Below are 23206 nucleotides of genomic sequence, written 5' to 3'. Positions count from 1 at the left end.
TAGTTTTGACTATTTTCATCTTTTTTATAATAGAAATCTGTCACTAAGGTTGAGCAGAAATGAAATTTTCATTTTGTCTAATTAGTTATAGGCAGTTTCTTTTCTTAGCCTCCTGGGAGTGTCCTTTGATACTCTCATCAAGGAAAGGAAACAATTTAGAATGCAGAGCCTGAAAGAACAACCTTTAAAAACTAAGTGATCCATTTTATACTTTTCCATAAAGAGAAATGGAAATAGGTACATGTTCTCACTTTGACTTTATTTAGAGAAAGGAGTACCTAACTATTTTCACATTTATTTTGGAAACACGTATCTAATTTTTAAATGCTACATGAAAAATATGAGATTAAGACAACAAATCAGAAAAAAAACTAAAGATAGTTTTAAAAAACGAAAATGTACTTTGGAGGCAAAATAGAAACTGAACAGAAACTAGAAAATTTAATCAGCAACACAAAACACAAAGTTGAGAAGCATTTTGATCTCTTAATTTCAAAAAAAGAGTAAAAACTGTTATTCTAGTGATATGACAATGTGCTACAAACAAAAGAACTTGAATTTAGCCAAGAGGAGGATCAAGAGGAAAGACCTACTTTCCAAAATACCACATACTATAACATTAAAATAATCATTTCAAAGGAAAAACATAAAAGAAAATGTAGAAGTAGACGACACAAGTAAGGCAAAAACACCACAATAAACGTCAAATGAACGCAACTCTCTTTTCAAAAGCTATCTACATTCAGTTACAATGAAAATGAAGGATATTTACCGATAGTATCAATAGCAACATGACAGAAAACTTTAACAGCATGGTGACTATCATGATACGGTACTGTATATTTAAAAGTTGCTGAGAAAGATTGTAACAGTTCTGATCACAAGAAAAAAAAATTATAACTGTGTGGTGACAGATCTTAACTAGACTCACTGGGGTGGTCATTTTGCAATATATACAAATAAATCATTATGCTGTAGTACTCTTGAAACTAATACATATCAATTATACCTCAGTATGAAACAATTCAAAGTCAAAATCAAAGAAAGGGACAAGAGAGTAGCCAATATTCAGGAGGGACAATCTCTAATAAAGACATACCACAATATGAATTTGCAGGTGACAGAATGTCTAACATGGGAAATCCCCTCAGCCCTAAATCCTTTACTTCCCCGCTTCTGATATCAGAACATTTCTCCCCCACCAGCAGCAACTATAGTCAGCCTCACCAGTAAAGGATGCTGTAGGGAAACTGTAGAAAGAGGTTTTACATCCCAGTTCTGGCATGCTTTTCTCAAAAGCAAGTTTGTCATGTGCCAGGGCTAGCAGCTTGCATGGCTGTCCCAACATCAAGCGGGGGGGCAGGGCGGGGGGGAGGGAGAGGAGAGCGGGGCTTCGCAGCATGTTCACATGGCCAATGCCCCTGGCATCCCATGTGGCATTTCAAACTTCACCACCAGGGGGCCACAGTTATGTCTTCTCCAACTAGATCAGGTTTGCAGCCCTACAAAGTGCAATGAGGCTCTTTGCCAGATTTGTTCCTTCCATGGGTGAACTTCCTCAGCCCCACTCCCCATATCTGCTGCTCCTATATCATTGAACATTCTCTTTACTCTTTAGTGACCCAGCACACATCATTCCAAACTCCTATTGCAGTCAGTTTTTTAAACTTATCCTGTTCGAATTACTGTGTATTTTTTGTCTTCAGAGTAGAGCCAGACTAAAACAATTAGTATTATTTCAGGACTCTTTCTGGATCAGTAATCACTGTTTTTGCCTCTCATCAACACAAGAATGAAGAGATTGAGACCTCTAAAGTCAAACATCTTCAAGCCAACATTTTGTAAGTGATTAACATTTGCTATTTCTCCAATATGGTAAGTAAACATTACCTTATTTTTAGCCACCTCAGCTGCCATTACTTCAATCTGTACTTCATAGGATTTGATAGCTTCATTTACAGCTTCAAGCTGTTGCTTATAGGATGCGTGCTCTCTCTTGAGCTCTTCCAGCTCCAGAGTGATAGCTTCAACTTCCTATAAGAAATCATTATCTACACATTCAACAGGCTATTAATTACTGAAAAATGAATACATACATATCAACAAACTTTGTAAGATTCTCATTCAGGTAAGACCCACATCGTAGTTATTCAACTACCAAAACACATGTAAGCTGTTTCCCCTGAAGAAAGGAGAAAGGAAATTTATTTTCCTACGCTTAAAAAAAAAATGACAAACGTATGTAGTTTTTACAGGTTCAAAGAATTTAGCATAAACTATTTCCTTTATCCTTTTATTCCTACAGAGAAAAATATAGAATTCTACATAAGAGATAAATTAGCAGAGGAAAAGCCTTTTTTAAAACAATTATTCAATGTAAAAAAAAATAGTTTCTCAATTTTCTTCTTTCCCATTATACTCTTTAGTTCGTTAGAAAATACTCTGTGCAGGTATTTAGTGACAGAATATGAAGAAAAATAGATTTAAATAAAATCATCTAGAAAAGCGATTCAGAGCACAGCCTTTGGAGACAGAAAAGGCTAGGTTCAAATTTCAGCTTTGGCACTATCCAGAAGATAAAAACAGTTATCACCACCAGTCTACAACTGAATGGCACTTTGTAAAGTAACATGCTTTGTCTTGTATCTATCTTTCACAGTATCCATTCACATAGATGATCACCTAATAGAAATGTCACCACTCAAGCCGATAGGACATAGCTCTACTACAGGATACAAGCTTTGGTCTACTCTTAAGTGAAGCATTTACAAAAAGGCAATTTTGCTCTTTCTCGAAAATTAGCAAGACATTGCAACCCATCCTTATGACATCCATTACAAGGTTTTCAGCAAAATGACTTAGAAGATGAATACTTTATTTCCTAAAGAACCATAGTGTGCTTTTAGATGTTATGAATACTGATGAGTAAGGCCACCTTCAGCTCTATATTGACAATAGAAGATTGGTTCCACTTCAAGAAAGGTTATTACCTGTTGTTTTTCTTTCATTTTCTTACTAGAAGCATCTGCTTTCGTTTTGGCAAAATCCAGTTTTTCCTGAGCATCCTTCAGTTCTTGCTCCCTTTCAGCCTCTGCATTTTTCATTTTATTCTCCAATACTTCATATTTTTCTTCTGCTTTTTTCTGAATTTCTTTGGTATTTTTTAAGGTCTCCTCACTTTCCTCTGCATCATAAAGTAGGCAAATGTGGCTTAATGAGATCCTCCAACTATTAGTAGTTACAGGTAATGGTTTATTAATGCCTTATAAATGCATCTTTTAATAGAAGAAATGGTCTGAAAAATTGGAGGCTAAAATTTAAAAAAATTAACTGTTCCAACCTTATTCTAGAAATGTTATGTTGAAACACAGATCCTACCTAAGAGCCATACTTGAATCATCTAAAGATCTATGAAGAAAGTATTTCCAAGCATATGAACTTGAGGAACATAATAAACTTTACCTGCAACTTACTTAAAAGATCACAGATCATCTTTTTAATACCTTTAGTACGCTTCTTAAACCAGAATCGACAGTATAACTATGGTATTTTCCCCTTACTTAATTGCCAAAGGCTTACAGTTAATTTCATAAATAAGCTTATATTGTATTCTTTGCTCATTTATGCCTTTTCTTAAAGTAGAGAAACACTGAGAAAACTTTTCTAGGATGAAGCATAGGAGAAATATCTCTAATTTACAAAGAAAAAAATAAAACCAAGATAAAATGAGCACATTACTGTTACAACTGCCATACACTGTTTTAGAATGTAGATACAAATATAACCCTGGAGACCATGACTACACAATGTCCTATACTACTTTTCAGTGCATAATATCACTATAAGAAATCAAAGAAAATTTTTAAAAAATACCTTAAGACAAATGAAAATGGAAATACAACATACCAAAACTTAATGGGATGCAGCAAAAGCAGTTCTAAGAGTAAAGTTTATAACAACTGCCTACATTAAGAAACAAGAAAAATCTCTAACAATCTAACTTACATGTAAAGGAACTAAAAAACAAAAAACAAAGCCCAGGTTAGTAGAAGGGATGAAATAAAGATCAGAGCAAAGGTAAAATGAAAGAGACCAAAAAATAATAGAAAAGATCCATGAAAGTAAAAGCTAGTTCTAAGAAAGAAGGAATCGACACACTTTAAGCTAGCCTAAGAAAGGGCTCAGATAAAATCAGAAAAACAAGGAAGACATTACAACTGATACCACAGAAATACAAAGGATCCCAAGAGACTACTATGAACAATTATATACCAAGAAATAGGACAACCTAGAAGAAAGAGATAAATTCCTAGAAACCTACAACCTACAAAGACTGAATCATGAGAAACAAAATCTGAACAGACCAATTAGTAATTGGTAAGGACATTGAATCAGTAATCAAAAACCTCTTAACAAACAAAAGCCCAGTACCAGATGGCTTTACTGGTGAATTCTACCAAACATTCAAAGATTTAATACCTATCTTGAAGTCTTTCAAAAAACAGAAGAGGAGGGCACACTTCGAAACTCATAAGGCCAGCATTACCCTGATATCAAAACCAGACAAGGACACCAGAGGAAAAAAAAATTATAGCCTAATAACCCTGATGAACCCAGACACAAAAATCTTCAGCAAATATTAGCACACTGAATTAAACGATACATTAAAAGGATGATACACCGTGATCAAGTGGGATTTATTCCAAGGATGCAAGGCTGGTTTAACATCTGCAATCAATATGCTATACCAAATTAACCAAATGAAGGATAAAGAGCATGTTTTCAATAGATGCAGAAAAACATTAGACCAATTTCAACATCCATTTATGGTAAAACTCAACGAAGTGGATATAAAGAAATGTATCTCAACATAAAAAAGGCCATGCAAGACAAGCCCACAGCTAACATCGTACTCAATACTGAGAGGCTGAGTTTTTCCTCTAAGATCAGAAACAAGACAAGGAGGACTCTTGCCACTTTTACTCAACATAGTACTGGAAGTCCTAATCAGAGCAATGAGGCGAAAGAAAGAAACAAGCAAAGGCATCCAAATTAGAAAGGAGTTAAACTATCTCTATTTGCACATGACATATTATATACAGAAAATCTAAAGACTCCACTAAAAAACTGTCAGAACTAATAAACAAATTCAGTAAAGTTGCAAGATACAACACCAATGTACAAAAATCTGTTGCATTTCTATATACTAATAATGAACTGTCAGAGAAATTAAAAAAAACAATCCTATTTATAATTGCATCAAAAAGAACAAAATACGAAGGAATAAATTTACCAAGGAAGTAGAAAGTTGTGTACACAGAAAACTAAAGCACTGATAAAAGAAACTGAAGAAGGCACAAATAAATGGAAAGATCTACTGTACTCATGGATTGGGAGAATACTGTTAAAATGTTCAGACTACCCAAAGCAATCTGCAGATTTGTTGAAATCCCTATCAAAATTGTAATGGCATTTTTTCAGAAATAAAACAATCCTAAAATCTGTAGGGAACCATAAAAGATCCTGAGTAGCCAAAGCTATCTTAAGAACAACAAAGGTGGAGGCATCATACTCCCTGATTTCAACTATAATACAAAGCTTTAGTAATCAAACAGTATGGAATTGGCATTAAAAACAGACACATTGATCAATGGAACAAAACGAGCCCAGGAATAAACCCATGCATGTATGGTCAATTAATTTATGGCAAAGGAGCCAAGAACATGCAATGAAGGGACAGTTTCTTCAATAAATGGTGCTAGGAAAATTGGACAGCCACATGCAAACGAATGAAACTGGACCACTACCTTATACTACACATAAAACTTCACTCAAAATAGATTAAAGACTTAAATGTAAGACCTAAAACTATAAAACTCCTAGAAGAAAACATGAGTGAAAACCACCTTGGCACTGGTCTCAGCAGTGATTTTTTTGGATTTCACACTAAAAGCAAACGCAGCAAAAGCAAAGATAAGTGGACAATATCAAACTAAAAAGCTAGAGCAAAAAAACCCATCAACAAAAGGCAACCTAACGAATGAGAGAAAATATCTGCACATCATTTATCAATAAGGGGTTAATACCCCAAATACATAAAGAACCCATACAACTCAAAAGAAAAAGCCAGTCTAATTAAAAAATGGGTAAAGTATCTGAATACACACTTTTCTACAGAAGACACACAGTCAATAGTTACATGAAAAGATGCTCAACATCACTAAGCATCAGGGAAATGCAAATCTTAAAACTACAAGGAGGTACCATCTCACACCTGTTACAAGGGCTATTATCAAAAAAAAAAAAAAAACAAGTGCTGGAGATGACGTGGAGAAAAAGGAACCCTCACACACTGTTGGTAGGAATGCAAATTGGTGCAGCAACTATGAAAAACAGTACAGAGGTTCCTCAAATAATTAAAAAATAGATATGATCTAAATAAAAGTTCCACTTCTGGGTATTTGAAGAAAACAAAAACACTCAAAAAAATATATATGCACCCCTATGTTCACTGCAGCATTATTTATAACAACCAAGATATGGAAACAACCTAAGCATCCACCCATGGATGAACAGATAAAGAAAATGTATGTGTATATACAATGGAATATTATTCAGCCAAAAAAAGAAAACCTTGCCATTTGCAACAACATGGATGAACCTTGAAGGCATTATGCTAAGTTAAAAAAGAGAAAGAGAAATATGATACAATATCACTTACATGTGGCATCTTATTTTAACCAATTTAAAAAAATCTTAGCTAATGCATACAGAGAACAGATTAATGGTTGGCAGAGGTGGGGGGGTGAACAAAATGGGTAAATTACTTTTATAAAAAGGGAAGAAAATATATTAGTGGGAATATTGTCCTAAAGAATGAGAAAAACTAAAACTACCATATACAATTAAATTCTAATTAAGTGTTAGACAAGTTCTTAAAATTAGGGGTAGAGGCGGCTATAAATTGAATCATGTCAAACATTAAAAATTTCTGTTTAATAAAAATACTATAAACAAAGTTAAAAGACAAGCACATAAACCAAAAGATATTCGTAATGCAGATAATCTACAAGAAATCAGCACTCAAGTATGAGAATAGAAACAAACCATAAACAACTCAAAAGAAAAATGGGGAAAAGAAATAGAAAATTCAGAAAATAGAAGTAGAAACCAAAAGGTCCAAGGAACATATATAGATCCTAAGCTTCACCAGCAAATCAAGGATCTGCAAGTTAAAATACTAATATGCTATCTCTTCAGGACAATCAGATTTGGAGATATTTTAGTCTTTCCAGAAAAGAAAGGATTTGGAAAAATGAGAACTTTCATATGCCACTGGTGGAAATGTATACTGCTGCAAATGGGCAGAACTTGGCAATATAATAATAATAATATCTAATAAAAATATTTAGAGTGATTACTTCAAATAAATATATAATAAAGAGGAGATCTAAAATGTCTAAAGTAAGGTTATCAGTAGAAATAAGACAAAAACATTCTATGTTTAACCTACCAATGATTTTTTTAAGAGCATCTAATTCTTCTTGTTGCTTATGATATGAGCTTTGCTGAAGCTTGGTTTGCAATAAATCTGCCTCCTCAGTTTTCATCTCCCATTGCTGTTTTAGTTGGCGATACCTTAGAAAAAGAAATTTACAATAAATGATCACAACTTTTCTGATATTTGAGATATGCATTTAAACTGTAGGCTCTTAGCTAAAGTAATCTCACAATATAAAATAACCTTGGAATAAATAGGTTCCCTTAAAAATGGTCTCTCCTACTGATCCTTACCAAGAAGAAAAACTCCACAATAGCTCCCCACCACAAAAACACATTAAAATGTAACCACCACACAAAATTTCAAAAATCTGGTTATCAATTCCCATTTTCAAATATTAAAGTTCCCTACATTTTGTAATGAGACCGATAGTTTAAAAAGGCACAGTACTGGGGCGCCTGGGTGGCTCAATCGGTTAAGCGTCTGCCTTCAGCTCAGGTCATGATCTCAGGGTCCTGGGATCGAGTCCCGCATCAGGCTCCCTGCTCGGTGGGGAGCCTGCTTCTCCCTCTCCCTCTGCTGCTCTCCCCTGCTGATGCTCTCTCTCTCTCTCTCTCGCAAAAACAAAAAAAATAAAAAAATAAAAGGCACAGTACTGAACTTAAACATTACAGTGTGCTCTTCTTGCAAATCCTGTAATTCTAGCCCATTTCTAGCTGCTGAATATTCTTTCTTTGGAAGTTATTTAGCTAATTCAGCTGCAGTGAAATTTCAAGCTGTAATAAATTCACAAGGAAGCTCGGCACTAGAAATTCATGAGGTCTGAGGAAAAAGGAAGGAAGCAACTTATAAAACATAAATATTCCCTTGAGTATTCTTGCCTGAGAATGCTTGACAGCAATTAAAACCATAATTTTCAAGCCATTTCTCAATTCGTTTAAAAATGTGGAATGCAGAAATTTGAAAAAAGTTAGAAACTTTTTTCATAATATAGTCTGTGAAAGAATGGCTTTAGGACCTTTCCACGCTCATATTTTTTAAGCAGGCTCCATGCACCTTGCATGGAGCCTAACACAGGGCTTGAACTCACGACACTGAGATCAAGACCTGAGCTGAAATGAAGAGTTGGATGCTTAACTGACTGAGCCACCCAGGGGCCCTCTACTCTCATATTTTTAACAATCTATTTCCTTTCCTTGACCTCAATGCCACTATCAGTCCACAAGACAATTCTGTAAAATAACTTTATTCAGTAGTATTGGATCATTTAACAGGAAGCCAAATGCAACTACAAACTCATTGCCTTGCCAAAGCTTCCACAGATCTCAGAAATCTTCTTCCCATCTTTTTCCGAGAAAAGTTCATTCACTTTTTGGTAATTTATGTTAATGAAGGTAAAATCAGGCTTTACATATGTATGTTTGAAAGTGGGCATTTTGATACAATTTCTATCTTAGAACGATTATGACCATCTTTTCCATATGTATAGTATTCCAAAAAAGTTTTGGCACCATTCTAAGCTTTCATAATTCAGAAAATGAAAGCTAAAAATTTACAAATATATATATATTAAAGTTTATCTACATACATATTTTAACCTTTATTCAGTATTGCAAATTCCAAATAAAGTGATTTTAATTTTAACTCTGTTCCCATTTGTCATCTTCAGAGAGACTGGAAAAAAAATCAGAAAGTTTCAAATAATGTACTTTTTAAGTTTGTGGCATTTTTCCTCTTAGAACTTAGTATTATCTAATATGTTTTACCAATTTAACTTTTTTTTATTGTGTTTTCCCAGCTATATATATGAAAACAAGAAGGAAGAGATTTATCTGTTTGGTTCACTGCTATATTCCCGCTCCTAAAAGAGTACTTGGGACATAGGAGACACTTAGTAGTAAATAACATTAATTGACAAAAAGAGGTTACATTAAATAGCATGATCCCAATTTCAAAAAAATAAAAATATGTATCTACCTATATCATACACAAACAGAAGTAATGTTGAAAAGCACACATGCATACCCATATCCACACCTACACAGAAGAAACATTGTTAAGGAAACACTTTACAGTGACTTTCTACATGAACTTGTTTACTTCCTCAGTGGGAAACCCAGTGATCTTTATTATCTATCAGACAGCAACAAGCTGCTAAACTTAATGTTGACATGTGATTGATGCTATACTGTTTATCATTTCAAATCAAGGACTCCAGTATCCTCTGGTATCAACCTCCAGAGTATCTATGGATTTCCCCATCAATCCCAGTAGAATGTTAACAGTATATCTCAACAGGGAAAGAAAAATATCTGGCTGATGTTTTCTTCCTTTTGTTTAATTAGCTTTCCCTATTTTCTTATAACAAAGACATTATTTTTATCAGAAAAAATAACTGATATGTAAGTTATCAACTCACAATTTATTCAAATAAAACCAAGGATATTATGAAAAAAGGCAAAAGTTATATTTCTTTAGATAAAATTCTTTCATTTTCTACCATGCAAGTCTTTGACCAGAAAGAAACTTTAATATATAATTTAATCTGACAGAAGTCTTACTTTTCAGCTGTGTTTTTAAGACCTGCTAATTCCTCGTCTAGAGTCTGTAGCTTATTCTCCTTGATTCTCAGCTCATCTTGAACATCTTTGAGTTCTTGAAACTTGGTTAAAATAGAAGCTGCCTGGGATCGAGCACCTGATAGAAACAAATTTTAACAGGCCTTAGACATTAAGTTACAACATACTTAGTAGACAAAAACTTTCTAAGACTTATACTTGAAAAGATTCAATGGCAAATCTTTTATAGTAAGCTTATAAAGATATAGAATTCATTTTATCATTAGAATCTTAGGGCATATATACTTGATAAGAAAATACTTCTAAGCAGATGTGGTGGATTTTTTATTCAAAATAATCACTGCCCCTTCTTACTGGGCCCATCCCTCTCAGGGCCATTTTCCTCTCTAATATCAGCTTAGCCATGTAGTTTTCTCTGGCCAATGAAATGGAAAATGTGCCTCTTTTGAAAGTAAGCTTTAAAAGGGAGCACATAATTCACCATTTGTTTTCCCTCTCCCCTGAGAAAAGCATGTTCAAAGTAGGGGCTATTTTTCCTTTAGCCTGGGTTCCAGAATGAGAATAACACAGAACAGAGAGAAAAATGACCTACAGGTAAAGTAGCATAATTATGGTACTATTTTAAGCCACTGAGATTTGGGGGCTATTTTTTACTGCATCATAATCTGGCCTAAACTTTGATATAGCAGAGGAAGCAGAGGAAATTGGTTTCACTTTACAAGCAACTATAATTATCTGACAAGTTATGTTATGTTGGCAAGAAAACTCTAGGTTTGATGGGAGAATGCAAAGGTCAATTAGCAATGCTATTACGAGCACTTTGGTAATATGATACAGGCATAGATATTTGCCATCCCTGAAGTAGGAACTTCAAGAACATCCAAATCAATGAAATCTAAAAAGTTTCTTCTATTTTACACATTTAAAAATATTTGATCTCTCTTTATCTTCCAATTACAGATATTAATCCTCTTATTGTATATACTGGAATTCATTTCGCTGGCTATTGTTTTCTTGGCCTAGAAAGAAATTAAGTCACTTGATACCTCAACAGGCATTATACTTGGCTTTGTTAAAAGCACAAACTGGGAAAACAGATAACCTGAATTCAAATCCTGGGCTTTGCCACTTACCCGCAAGTTATTTAACCACCCTGTGAGTTAGTTTCTACAACTGTATACTGCAGATGATAGTAATACACCTGCCACATTGTTGCTATAAGGATGAAAAGAGTTCATTATTTAAAGCCCTGAGAATAGGTCTTCATAAAATGATAAAAATGTTGTGTATCTGCATTGCGCAGTTACCCATTAACTATTTGTGGTCACAGAGTCCTTGAAATGTGACTAGGACAATCGAGTAAATTATTTTATTTAACTTTAATTATCTTAATTAAATGTAAAGAGCCACATTTGGCTGCTGTACTGAATGGCACAGTCTTAGAATGTTGCCTGGTACACAGGAAGTACTATTCAGTGTTTGTTAGCTACTCGATCACTCAACATAGATCTGGAAACTCAATGTGGCAAATATTAGAATAAGAAGAATATGATCATTATTTCATTCTCAAGGGCAGATTTAATTCTTTCGTTTTACTTTTCACAGATGCAGTGGCATATACTCAAATTAGAACTTAGCGTTTCCTGAACAAGGGTAAAAATGTACTGAATTAAAAAAAATTTTCCAGTGACTAGAATATCCTAATAGGGCAAAATGCAAGAGAAAAAAACAAAACAAAACAAAACAACCCAAAAAAAACAGGAACAGACTTACTTGAGAAAAATTAAAAAAAGCAACAGGACTGATTACTACACTATGAGCTCCTTGAGGGCTAAAATACTTCAAAATTTCTCAGTATTTAATTAAATAGCTGTGACACGGTAGGTAATCAAAAGAAAACCCAATCCTTAAGTTAGAAATAAAACTCTGGATTAAGTCATTCCAAAACCACAATTTCCTATTTTAAAAAACAAAAGAGTCCCATCCTATTTACCACACAGAATTCTGAGGACAAAATAATATAAAACTTACCTCCGAGATTTGCGGGGAAGATGGAAGCAGAATAGAAGGACCCTAGGGTCACCTCACACCATGAATAGAACTAGATAACTATGAAATCATCCAAAATGCCCCAGAAATCTACCTGAAGACTGGCAGAACAAACTCCACAAGTAAAGGCAGAAAAGAGACCACATCAAAGAAGGTAGGAAGTGTGGAGACGTGGTTTGGGAGAGAAACGGCTGCCGTGATGGGGTGGGAGTTAATGCTGAACTAGCACACAGGGGAGGCCACACAGGGAAGACAGATCCCCTAACGACTAGCTTCGAAAGTGAGAGGGGCCAAATTTCCTGAGTTTTGGCAACCGACAGAGCTTAGAACCTACAATTTTAAAGGTCAGTGTGCTTGGGTCTGGGAGAGCCCCAAAGGTATTGTTCTTTGGACAGAGTAGGGCAAACAGCCCACCAGCAAACAGCATGGTAACAGCTTTTTGCAGAGCACCTGGGGCACACAGTGGGGAGGTTGTGAGCTCATCTGGAAGCATGTCCCAGAGAGGCAGCGTTCACAGAGAGACCCCTCCTAGAACAAAGGAACGAGTAGGCATCATTTCCCTCTCCCACCTCTCAGTATAAATATAGGGCCACATGTGAGAACCAACCCAGCAGACACTTGCTACCTAACATCCTTACACCAAACTCCATCTCCCATGCTCAGGTGGTTTCCCCCTTCCCAATCACTCTTGCCTCAGTCCCAGAATAGCAGGCTCCCACCCCCAGAAGACCAGTGCAAACCCCTGGCAACACCATGTCTCCCGACCTGGGAATTTTACAGGGCTTCGGTTCCACTGGCAACAGGTCTCATTTCACGAACAGACCAGAGCACACCTAGTTAAAAATGCTCCACATTCAGGCCAGGGACTAAACAGTGTTGCCCACAATAGGCAAAGAGAGCCTCTGCAGACAATTGGCCTGAAGGATAAAGAGGCCAGGACACACTGCAGACACTCGTGGAAACACCAGGTCCTGGAGAATAGGGGACACTATACTGCTAGGCACTACAGAGACCTCTTCTCCATCAAGCCATTACCATCAAGAAAAGGAGATGACTTTCCTAACACAGAGAAACAGGCAGAAACTTAGACAAAATGAGAAGACAGAGGAATCTGTCCCAAAGAACAGGAAAAGGCCACAGCCACAGATCCAAGCAAAACAAATACAAGTAACATGAGTGAAAGAGAATTTATTTATTTAATTTTAAAGATTTTATTTTTGCGAGAGAAAGAGCAAGCACGTGAGTACACAGGCAGAGGGGAGGGGCAGAGGGAGAAGCAGACTCCCCACTGAGCAGGGAGCCCGATGTGGGACTTGATCCCAGGACCCTGGGATCATGACCTGAGCTGAAGGCAGCCACCCAGGTGCCCTGAAAGAGAATCTAAAGTAATGATCATAAAGGTACTGCACTTTAAAGAAAAGTGGAAGACATCAGTGAGACCCTTAAGGCAGAAATAAAAAAAGAACCAATCAAGAGATGAAGAGTGCAATAAATGAGATTACAAACACCCATGATGCAACAAACAGTAGGCTGGGAGAAGCAGAAAAACAAATTAATGATGTAGAAGACAGAGGGATGGAAAATAAACTTAACAGGAGAGAGAAAAAAGAATTATGCAAATAGAATAGACTTAGGGAACTCAGTGACTTCCATTAAATGTAATAATATTCATATTGTAGGAATCCTAGAAGAATAAGAGAGAAAAGGGGGTAGAAAGTTTGAAGAAATCATACCTGAAAACTTCCCTAATCTGGGGAAGGAAACAGATAACCAGACCCAGGAGACATGAAGAACCCCCCCCAAAAATCCACAAAAGCAGATCCACATGAAGACATATTATAATTAAGATGTCTAAATGTAGTGATAAATTTTAAAAAGGAGCAAAACAAAAGAAGACAGTAACCTACCAGGGAAACTACATAAGGCTATCAGCAGATTTTTCAGCAAAATCTTTGAAGGCCAGAAGGGAGTGGCATGATATACTGAAAGTGAATGAGAAAAAGATGCAGCCAAGAATACTCTATCCAGCAAGGCTATAACTCAGAATAAAAGGAGAAAGAAAGTTTCCCAAAGAAACAAAAATTAAAGCAGTTCATGACCACTAAACCAGACCTGCAAGAGAACTGACTAGGAAGGAAAGACCAAAGTGACAGTAAGAAAGCAGGAAACACAAAAGTAATAAAAATGAGTATTTCTGTAAGAAATCAGTCAATGAACTCACAAAACACAATGATGTAAAATATCCAAATACCTAAATGTGGGGAGGAGAATGGTAAAAATGGGTTCAAACTTAAGCAAACTGCTTCCTAATATAGACTGCTATATTCAAAAGATATTATATACAAATCAAAAGATAGCCAGAAATTAAAAACGACTAAAAGAAATGCAAAGGAGTAAAAGGAATGCAAATATAGCACTAAAGAAAACCAGCACACCATGAAAGAAAGAGAAAGGATGAGAAAAACTTCAGAAACAAGTAACAAAATGACAGTAAGTACACACCTATCAAAAATTATTTTGAATGTAAATGGACTAAATGCTCCAATCAAAATAGGGTGACAGAATGCATTAAAAAAAAAAAAAAGACCCATCTATATGCTGCCTATAAGAGACACATTTTAGACCTAAAGACACCTGAAGTTGAAAGTGAAGGAATGGAGAAACATTTATCATACAAACGGATGTCAAAAGAAAGCTGGAACAGACATATCAGACAAAATAGATTTTAAAACAAAGACTGTAACAAGAGACAAAGACACCATAAAATAATAAAGGGGACTATCCAACAAAAAGACATAACAATTGTAGATATTTACACACTCAACATGGGAGTACCCAAATACATAAAACAGTTAATAACATAAATGAACTAATCAATAGCCACACAATAATAGTAGGGGGACTTTAACACCCCCACTTACATCAATGGATAGATCAATCAGAAAATCCACAAGGAAACAGTGGCTTTGAAGGACACACTGGACCAAATGGGTTTAACAAATATAGTCAGAACATTCCATCCTAAATAGCAGAATACACATTCTATTCAGGTACACATGGAAAATTCTCCAGAATAAATCACATATTGGGCCACAAAAGAAGTCTCAACAAATTCAAAAAGAACTGAAGTTGTACCATGCATCTTTTCAGACCACAACACTATGAAACTAGAAATCAACCACAAGAAAAAAATCCACAAAGAGCACAAATACATGGAGGACAAAAACATGCTACTAAATAATGAATGGGTCAACCAAAAAAAAAAAATCAAAGAAGAAATCCAAAGATACACAGAAACAAATAAAAATGAAAACACAACAGTCCAAAAACTTTGAGATGCAGCAAAAGCAGTTCCAATAGGGAAGGTTACAGCAATACAGTCCTACCTCAAGAAGCAAGAAAAATTTCAAGTAAATAACCTAACCTTATACCCAAAGGAGCTAAAAAAAGAACAAAAATCAAAACCAGCAGAAGGAAGGGAATCATAAGGATTAGAGCAGGAATAAATGATATAGAAATTAAAAGAACAGAATAAATGAAACCAGGAGCTGATTCTTTAAAAAGATGGATAAAACTGATAAATCTTCAGTTAGGCTCATGAAAGAACAAGAGGAAAGACTCAAATAAATAAAATTACAAATGAAAGAGAATAACAACCAACCACACAGATAATACAAACAACTCTAAGAAAATATTATGAAGAACTATATGCCAACGAATTGGAGAACCTAGAAGAAATAGATAAACTAGAAACATAAACTACTAAAACTGAAACAGAAAGAAATAGAGAATTTGAATAGAGTGATTACCAGCAAGGAGACTGAATCGGTAATATAAAAACTGCCAAAAAGCCGAAGTCCAGGACGAGATGGCTTCACACGCAAATTCTACCAAACATTTAAAGAACAGTTAACATACCTATTCTTCTCAAACTAGTCCAAAAAAAATAGAAAAAGGAAAATTCCTTCCAAATTCCTTTTCTGAGGCCAGCATTACCCTTATACCAAAACCAAATAAAGACACCATAAAAAAAGAGAACCATAGGCTAGTATCTCTGATGAATATATATGCAAAAATCCTCAACAAAATGTTAGCAAACCAAATCCAAAACTACATTTTAAAAAAAATCATTCACCATAATCAAGTGGGATTTACTCCCAGGATGCAAGGGTGGGTCAACATTCGCAAATTAATCATTGTGATACATCACATCATCAAGAGAAAGGACAAAAACCATATGATCATTTCAACAGATGCAGAAAAAGCATCCCAGAGAGTAGAACATCCATTCATAATAAAAGCCCTCAAAAAAGTAGGTTTAGAGGGAACATACCTCAACATAATAATGGCCATCTATCCACAAAAAACCTACAGCTCACATTCTACTCAATGGGGAAAAACAGAGCTTTTACTCGAAGGTATGGAACATGACAAGGATGCCCACTCTCACCATTTCTATTCAACATGGTACTGAAGTCCTAGCCAGAGCAATCAGCCAACAAAAAAGAAATAAAAGGCATCCAAATTGGTAAGGAAGAAGTAAAACTTGCACAATTTCCAAATGACATTATACAATATATAGAAAACCCTAAAGACTCCACCAAAAAACTCCTAGAACTGATCAGTGAATTCAGTAAAGATTCAGGATACAAAAAATCAATGTGCATAAATGTTGTACTTCTATATACTAATAATGAAGCACCCGAAAGAGAAACTTAATCAAGGGGGTGAAACACCTGTATTTCCAAACTCTACAAAAAACTGATGAAAGAAATAGAGGTGACAGAAAAGATACTCCATGCTCATGGAATGGAACAGATATTGTTGAAATGTCCAAACTACGCAAAGCAATCTACACATTTAATGCAATCCCTCTCAAAATACCAACCAGGGTTTTTCACAGACTAGAAGAATCCTCAAATTTGTATGGAACCCCAAAAGACCCCAAATAGTCAAAGCAATCTTGAAAAAGAAAAGCAAATCTGGAGGTATCACAGTTCCAGACTTCAAGTTATATTAAAAATCTGTATTCAAAATAATATGGTACTGGCACAAAAACATACACACAAATCAATGGAACAGAACAGAAAACCTAGAAATAAATTCACAATTATATAGTCAATTAATCTTTGACAAAGGAAGAAAGATATCCAATGGGAAAAAGATATCTCTTCAACAAATGGTGTTGGGAAACTGGTCAGCTACATGCAATAAAAGTAGACCACTTTCCTATACCACACACACAAATAAACTCAAGATGGAATAGACGGAACTGTAAGACCTAAAACCATAAAATTCCTGGAAGACAATACCGACAGTAATGTCACTGATATAGGTCATGGCAACATTTTTCTAGACACATCTCTCAAGGAAAGGGAAATAGAAGCAAAAATAAACATTTGGGACTACATGAAAATAAAAAGCTTCCGCACAGCAAAGGAAACAATCAACAATACTAAAAGACAGCCTACAGAATGGGAGACGATATTTGCACCTGACATATCTAATAAGTATCCAAAATATATAAAAAACTGATAAAACTCAACACCCAAAACCCAAAAAATCCAATTAAAAAATGAGAAGACAGGGCGCCTGGGTGGTTCAGTTGGTTAAGTGACTGCCTTCGGCTCAGGTCATGATCCTGGAGTCCCTGGATCAAGTCCCGCATCGGGCTCCCTGCTCGGCAGGGAGCCTGCTTCTCCCTCTGACCCTCCCCACTCTCATGTGCTCTCTCTCTCTCTCTCATTCTGTCTCAAATAAATAAATAAAATCTTTAAAAAAAAAAATATGAGAAGACATGAAGAGGCATTTCTCCAAATAAGAAATATAGATGGCCATTAGACACATGAAAAGATGCTCATCACTCTGCAAGGAAATGCAAATCAGAACTATGAGGTATCACCTCCCATCTGTCAGAATGGCTAAAATGAAAAACACAAGAGACAAGTGTGGCAGAGGATGTTAAAAAACAGGAACTCTTTTGCACTGCCAGTGGGAACGCAAACTAGTGCAACTACTGTGAAAAACAGTATGGAGGTTCCTCAAAAGGTTAAAAATGGAACTACCCTATGGTCTATCAATCACACCACTGGGTATTTACACAAAAAATACAAAAACACTAATTCAAAGGGATACATGCACCTTATGTCTACTGCAGTATTTACAATATCCAAATTATGGAACCAGCCCACCTGTCCATCGAATGATGAATGGCTAAAGAAGAGGTGGTGTATGTGTGTGTGTGTATGTATGTATGTACACACACACACACACACACACACACACACCCATGGAATATTATTCAGCTATAAGAAATAAGGAAATCTTGCCATTTGCAAAGACATGGATAGAACTAGGAAGTATAAGGCTAAGTGAAATAAGTCAGTCAGAGAAATACCATATGACTTCATTCATATGTGGAATTTAAGAAACAAAGAAGAAAAAGAGAGATAAGCCAAGAAACAGACTCTAAACTATAGAGAACAAACTGATGGTTACCAGATGGAGGGCTGGTAAGGTGATGGGTGAAATGGGTTACAGGGATTAAGGAGTGTACTTGTTGGGATGAGCACTAGGTATTGCATGTAATTGTCAAATCACTAAATTGTACACCTGAAATTAATACATCACTGTATGTTACAAAGAAAAAACTGATACAATCAATATTGCATAATGATTCTTTTTACTTTTTTGTTTGAGTCTTATTTAAATTCAATTTAACTAACACATACTGTATTATTAGTTTCAGAGGTAGAATTTAGTGATTCACAAGTTGCATATAACACCTAATGCTCATTCCATCAAGTGCCCTCCTTAATGCCCCCATTACCCAGTTACCCCATCGCCCCCACCTTCCCTCCAGCAACCCTGTTTGTTTCCTAGAGTTAAGAGTCTCTTATGGTTTGCCTTCCTGTTTTCCTCATTTTTCCTTCCCTTCCCTTATGTTCATTGCTGTCTTAAATTCCACATATGAGTGCAATCGTATGATTTTTGTCTTTCTCGGAACTTATTTCACTTAGCATAATACCCTCTAGTTCTATCCATGTCATTGCAAATGGCAAGATTTCATTCTTTTTGATGGCTGAGTAATAGTCCATTATGTAAATATATGTGTATTTTATACCATATCTTCTTTATCCATTCATCTGTAGATGGACATCTGGGCTCTTTCCATAGTTTGGCTATTATGGCCATTGTGGCTATAAACATTGGGGTGCATGTGCCCCTTCGGATCACTATGTTTGTATCTTTGGGGTAAATACCCAGTAGTGCAATTGCTGGGTGGTAGGGTAGCTCTATTTTGAACTTTTTGAGGAACCTCCATACTGTTTTCCAGAGTGGCTGCACCAGTTCTCATTCCTACCAACAGTATAAGACGGTTCCCCTTTTTCCACATCCTCGGCAACACCTGTTATCTCCGGAGTTGTTAAATTTAGCCATTCTGACTGGTGTGAGGTGGTATCTCATTGTAGTTTTTGATTTGTATTTCCCTGATGCCAAGTGACATTGAGCATTTTTTCTTTCATGTGTCTGCTGGCCATTTGTATGTCTTCTTTGGAGAAATACCTGTTCATTTCTTCTGTCCACTTCTTGACTGGATTGTTTTTTCGGTGTTGAATTTAATAAGTTCTTTATAGATTTTGGATTCTAGCCCTTTATCTGATAAGACATTTGTAAATATCTTCTCCCATTCCATAGGTTGCCTTTTAATTTTGTCAACCATTTTCCTTTACTGTGCAAAAGCTTTTTATCTTGATGAAGTCCCAATAGTTCATTTTTGCTTTTGTTTCCCTTGCCTTTGGAGATGTATCTTGAAAGAAGTTGCTGTGGCCGAGGTCAAAGAGGTTGCTGCCTGTGTTTTCCTCTAGGATTTTGATGGATTCCTGTCTCACATTTAGGTCTTTCATCCATTTTGAGTTTAAAGTTCCAGTTCCTTTTGACTCAATACATTTAGTACTGAGTATTAATCTTGTCTTCTAGGCTTTCTTTTTGTTGCTGTTTGTCTCATATCTTGTGTATTTTTTTAGTTATTTATTTTTACTTTTTTTTTTTAATCATTTAGGTTTAAGCCCAAAAGTAAAGCCCAAAAAAACCACAACCAACCCTAAAAGTAAATAAATAAAAAGTCAAATCCATAAATCTTTGCACTTCAATATTACATTTTTAAGTCACTAGTAAACTGATATGCTTAATAACTCTGTTTCTGCTTCTCCTTTTTACAATCTTACCTATCTCTTAGAGCTATTGAAACATTAAATGAACTAATGGTATGGTTCCTGGCATATCCTAAGTTCTCAATAAACACACAGAGGAAAGAATATTTAGTAGAAGTTCAACATTAGCTCTGAAATCCAACTCTTTGAGTTAAAATACTAGCTCTAACACTATTTGCTATTGAATGCATTACTAAACTTTTCTAATTTCAATTTCATTCCCTAAAAAAGTGGGAAAATAAAACTTCATAGAATAGTTGTAAGGAATAAATGAGGGGGAAAAAAAAAAAGCAAATATATATAGCACCTGGCATAGAATGAATCAAATATTAGCTATTTTTATTCCTTGCAAACAAAAAAGCAACCTACCTCCACTCAATGTCCCATGAGGATCAAATACATCACCCCCTAGAGTTACAGTTCTAGTCATTATCCTTTTATCAAAGGCCACTTTTTTTGCATTATCCATATTATTACAAACAAACGTTGTTCCAAAGACAAATTCCATCGCTTTCTGAAGTTCTGGTTTGTATTCAACCAGGGAAAGAGCCACGTGAACATTGTTAGGACCAACCTATGGGAAAACAACAAATATATCACAGTACATACTACCCCTTTCTTTTCAAATATTTTACAAAACAGAACTGCTATACTAGAAATTTAAGTACCACTTACCTAGCACTACAATTCCTTTTGACTTTCTAAAATACTATGGAAAACAAGAGTTTTAGAAAAAATTTCAAGTTTAAACATTGAAACTTCTATGGCTAAGTAAAATATTTAAAGTACCAGGTACTATGAGAGTGTCTATTAAGCAGGAGCCAGTACCAAGTTTCTAAATCCAAAATGGACTATTTGGACACACTCTCTTAGTTAAAATACGGTAATTGCTGGATCAACACAATTATATAAAATGTTTTATTTCAATTATTAATTTGCTTTTTCTATAGTGAATACATTTTCATTCAAATTAAACATGCTAAGCAGCCACCTATCAGTTACAGAAAAACACAACTAGCCATTGAGAGGGTAAAAAAAATTTTAAATCCCTCGGTGTTGTATTTTGATCCAACTGCCTCTTCTCAACCTTTGTTGATGTGTACTTCTGCCCATCTTTTTAGAACAACTAAGCATCCTTTAAGGAGCTTAGCAGCAGCAAGACAAATCAAAATGAAGGCAGCTCTGTATAACAAATGTTCAGCATTGCCCTCTGACATAGCAGCTATCATTAAAAAGGTTTGGCTAAGGGACCTGGCTAGAAGTATTTTTGCTACTACCTGAAACCCCACTTCTTACACTGGGACTTGTCCAAAAGCTGAAGTAACTTCCAAAATCTTCCAGACCTAATGGTGATTTTTCAAAGTAAACAAAGTACTAACCAGAAACACTACCTTTTTTTTTTTTTATTCTTATGTTAATCCCCATACATTACATCATTAGTTTTAGATGAAGTGTTCCATGATTCATTGTTTGTGCATAACACCCAGTGCTCCATGCAGAATGTGCCCTCCTCAATACCCACCACCAGGCTAACCCATCCTCCCACCCCCCTCCCCTCTAGAACCCTCAGTTTGTTTTTCAGAAACACTACCTTTCAATTACTCTGCACTCATTTTCCTTCTGAGAGTATACATGTCAATACAACTGTATTTTAAAATAATTTTCACTGAAGGCTTCTCAATACCAGCAAGAACACTGAGTATCCATTTAGTATCTTAATTATAAATGCATTTCTAAGTTTCACAGAACTGTGTTTTCAACTGATGCACTTGGAATGCCTGCTCAATAACAAACTGGTAACACTGCTGAACATTAGGATTGGCTTCATGTTATTACCCAATATTACACAACTATAATTGCCTTTTAAATGTATTGCCTTGTACTCCTCTGGGGTTTGTTTTTATTTTTTTTACTAATAGCAATACCACTTTAGATCCACCTCAGCAGCTGAATGGGTATCCTGGTCCCCTGCTTTGTATGTCCAGAGGCTGGAAGGCAACCGAGAGAAACTCTAATAGAGAAGCATCTCTATAAGATTGATAGATAACAGATGTCACTGTGGGCAGTTTAACTGTGTCTGGCATGAAAAAAAAACTGAAGAATTCTGGTATTTATAAACTCTGTAATTCTCGTAACTCAGAGATTGGAAATTTAATATCATGTGATTGTCATGTGACCGGACTGAAGGTTTAAAGACATTTTAACATTACAACTTTGTAATATCAAAGGTAGTTTTAGTTTTCCACTGTTTCTACTGGTCCTTCCATCTATTTTCACAAAAGCCAACCCTTTTTTTGTAGCTTAAATGTTTAAGGCATGGTAACAACAAAATTTTGTGGTTCTACATATGATTATGTCCCCCAAGTTAATGTCCTCTAACTAAAACAAAACAAAACCAAACTAAAAAACAAGATGTACATAAAACATAAAGAAGACTTACAAGATTCTGAGCGACCCTCAGAGTTTCTGGAGCAATACATCGGGCTGAAATTTTATTGAGTGGAATTATAGTGTATCGACGTTTCAATTCCCCCTTTTCTAGTAACTTTTTTCCAGTAATCTAAAAAATTGTGCAATTGAAATAAGGAAATATTAATGACAGAAAACGTTCAGAGGGAAAGAGTGCAAGTTTAGGAATCCACAATTAAATGTTTAGTGCCTAGTATCCTGAACAATGGAAAGTCTAAAACTGATAATATGCATTCTGGATTCCTAAGTAAACATAAGACTTCTTTGGGAATACAGTTTATCAAATATACTATAATCAATAATATAATAAAAAGTCATTAACTGAACAGCTATACCTGTAAAGATAACCAACCTTAGGAATAGCTTAAAACATCAAGAAAGTACTTAATTCTAGC

The 23206-nt window shown here is 35.4% G+C and overlaps 1 protein-coding gene across 1 annotated transcript in view; it reads right to left on the bottom strand.

Annotated features, from left to right (window-relative positions):
• SMC2 (structural maintenance of chromosomes 2) overlaps positions 1-23206 on the bottom strand; it is a 60814-nt gene that overhangs the window by 15134 nt on the left and 22474 nt on the right. Inside the window, exons 13-18 of the mRNA XM_021691350.1 lie at positions 22783-22902; positions 20712-20916; positions 10063-10198; positions 7514-7638; positions 2991-3184; positions 1891-2034 (exon numbers count right to left, since the gene is read on the bottom strand). Coding sequence (XP_021547025.1) covers positions 1891-2034; positions 2991-3184; positions 7514-7638; positions 10063-10198; positions 20712-20916; positions 22783-22902 — 924 coding nt within the window. The remainder of the gene's footprint in view (positions 1-1890; positions 2035-2990; positions 3185-7513; positions 7639-10062; positions 10199-20711; positions 20917-22782; positions 22903-23206) is intronic.

The sequence above is a fragment of the Neomonachus schauinslandi genome, chromosome 13 (assembly GCF_002201575.2).
Source record: "Neomonachus schauinslandi chromosome 13, ASM220157v2, whole genome shotgun sequence".
In the NCBI taxonomy this organism is placed as follows: Eukaryota; Metazoa; Chordata; class Mammalia; order Carnivora; family Phocidae; genus Neomonachus; species Neomonachus schauinslandi.
The sequence above is the reverse complement of the archived record's forward strand: the minus strand, read 5'-3'. Positions and strand labels throughout refer to the sequence as shown.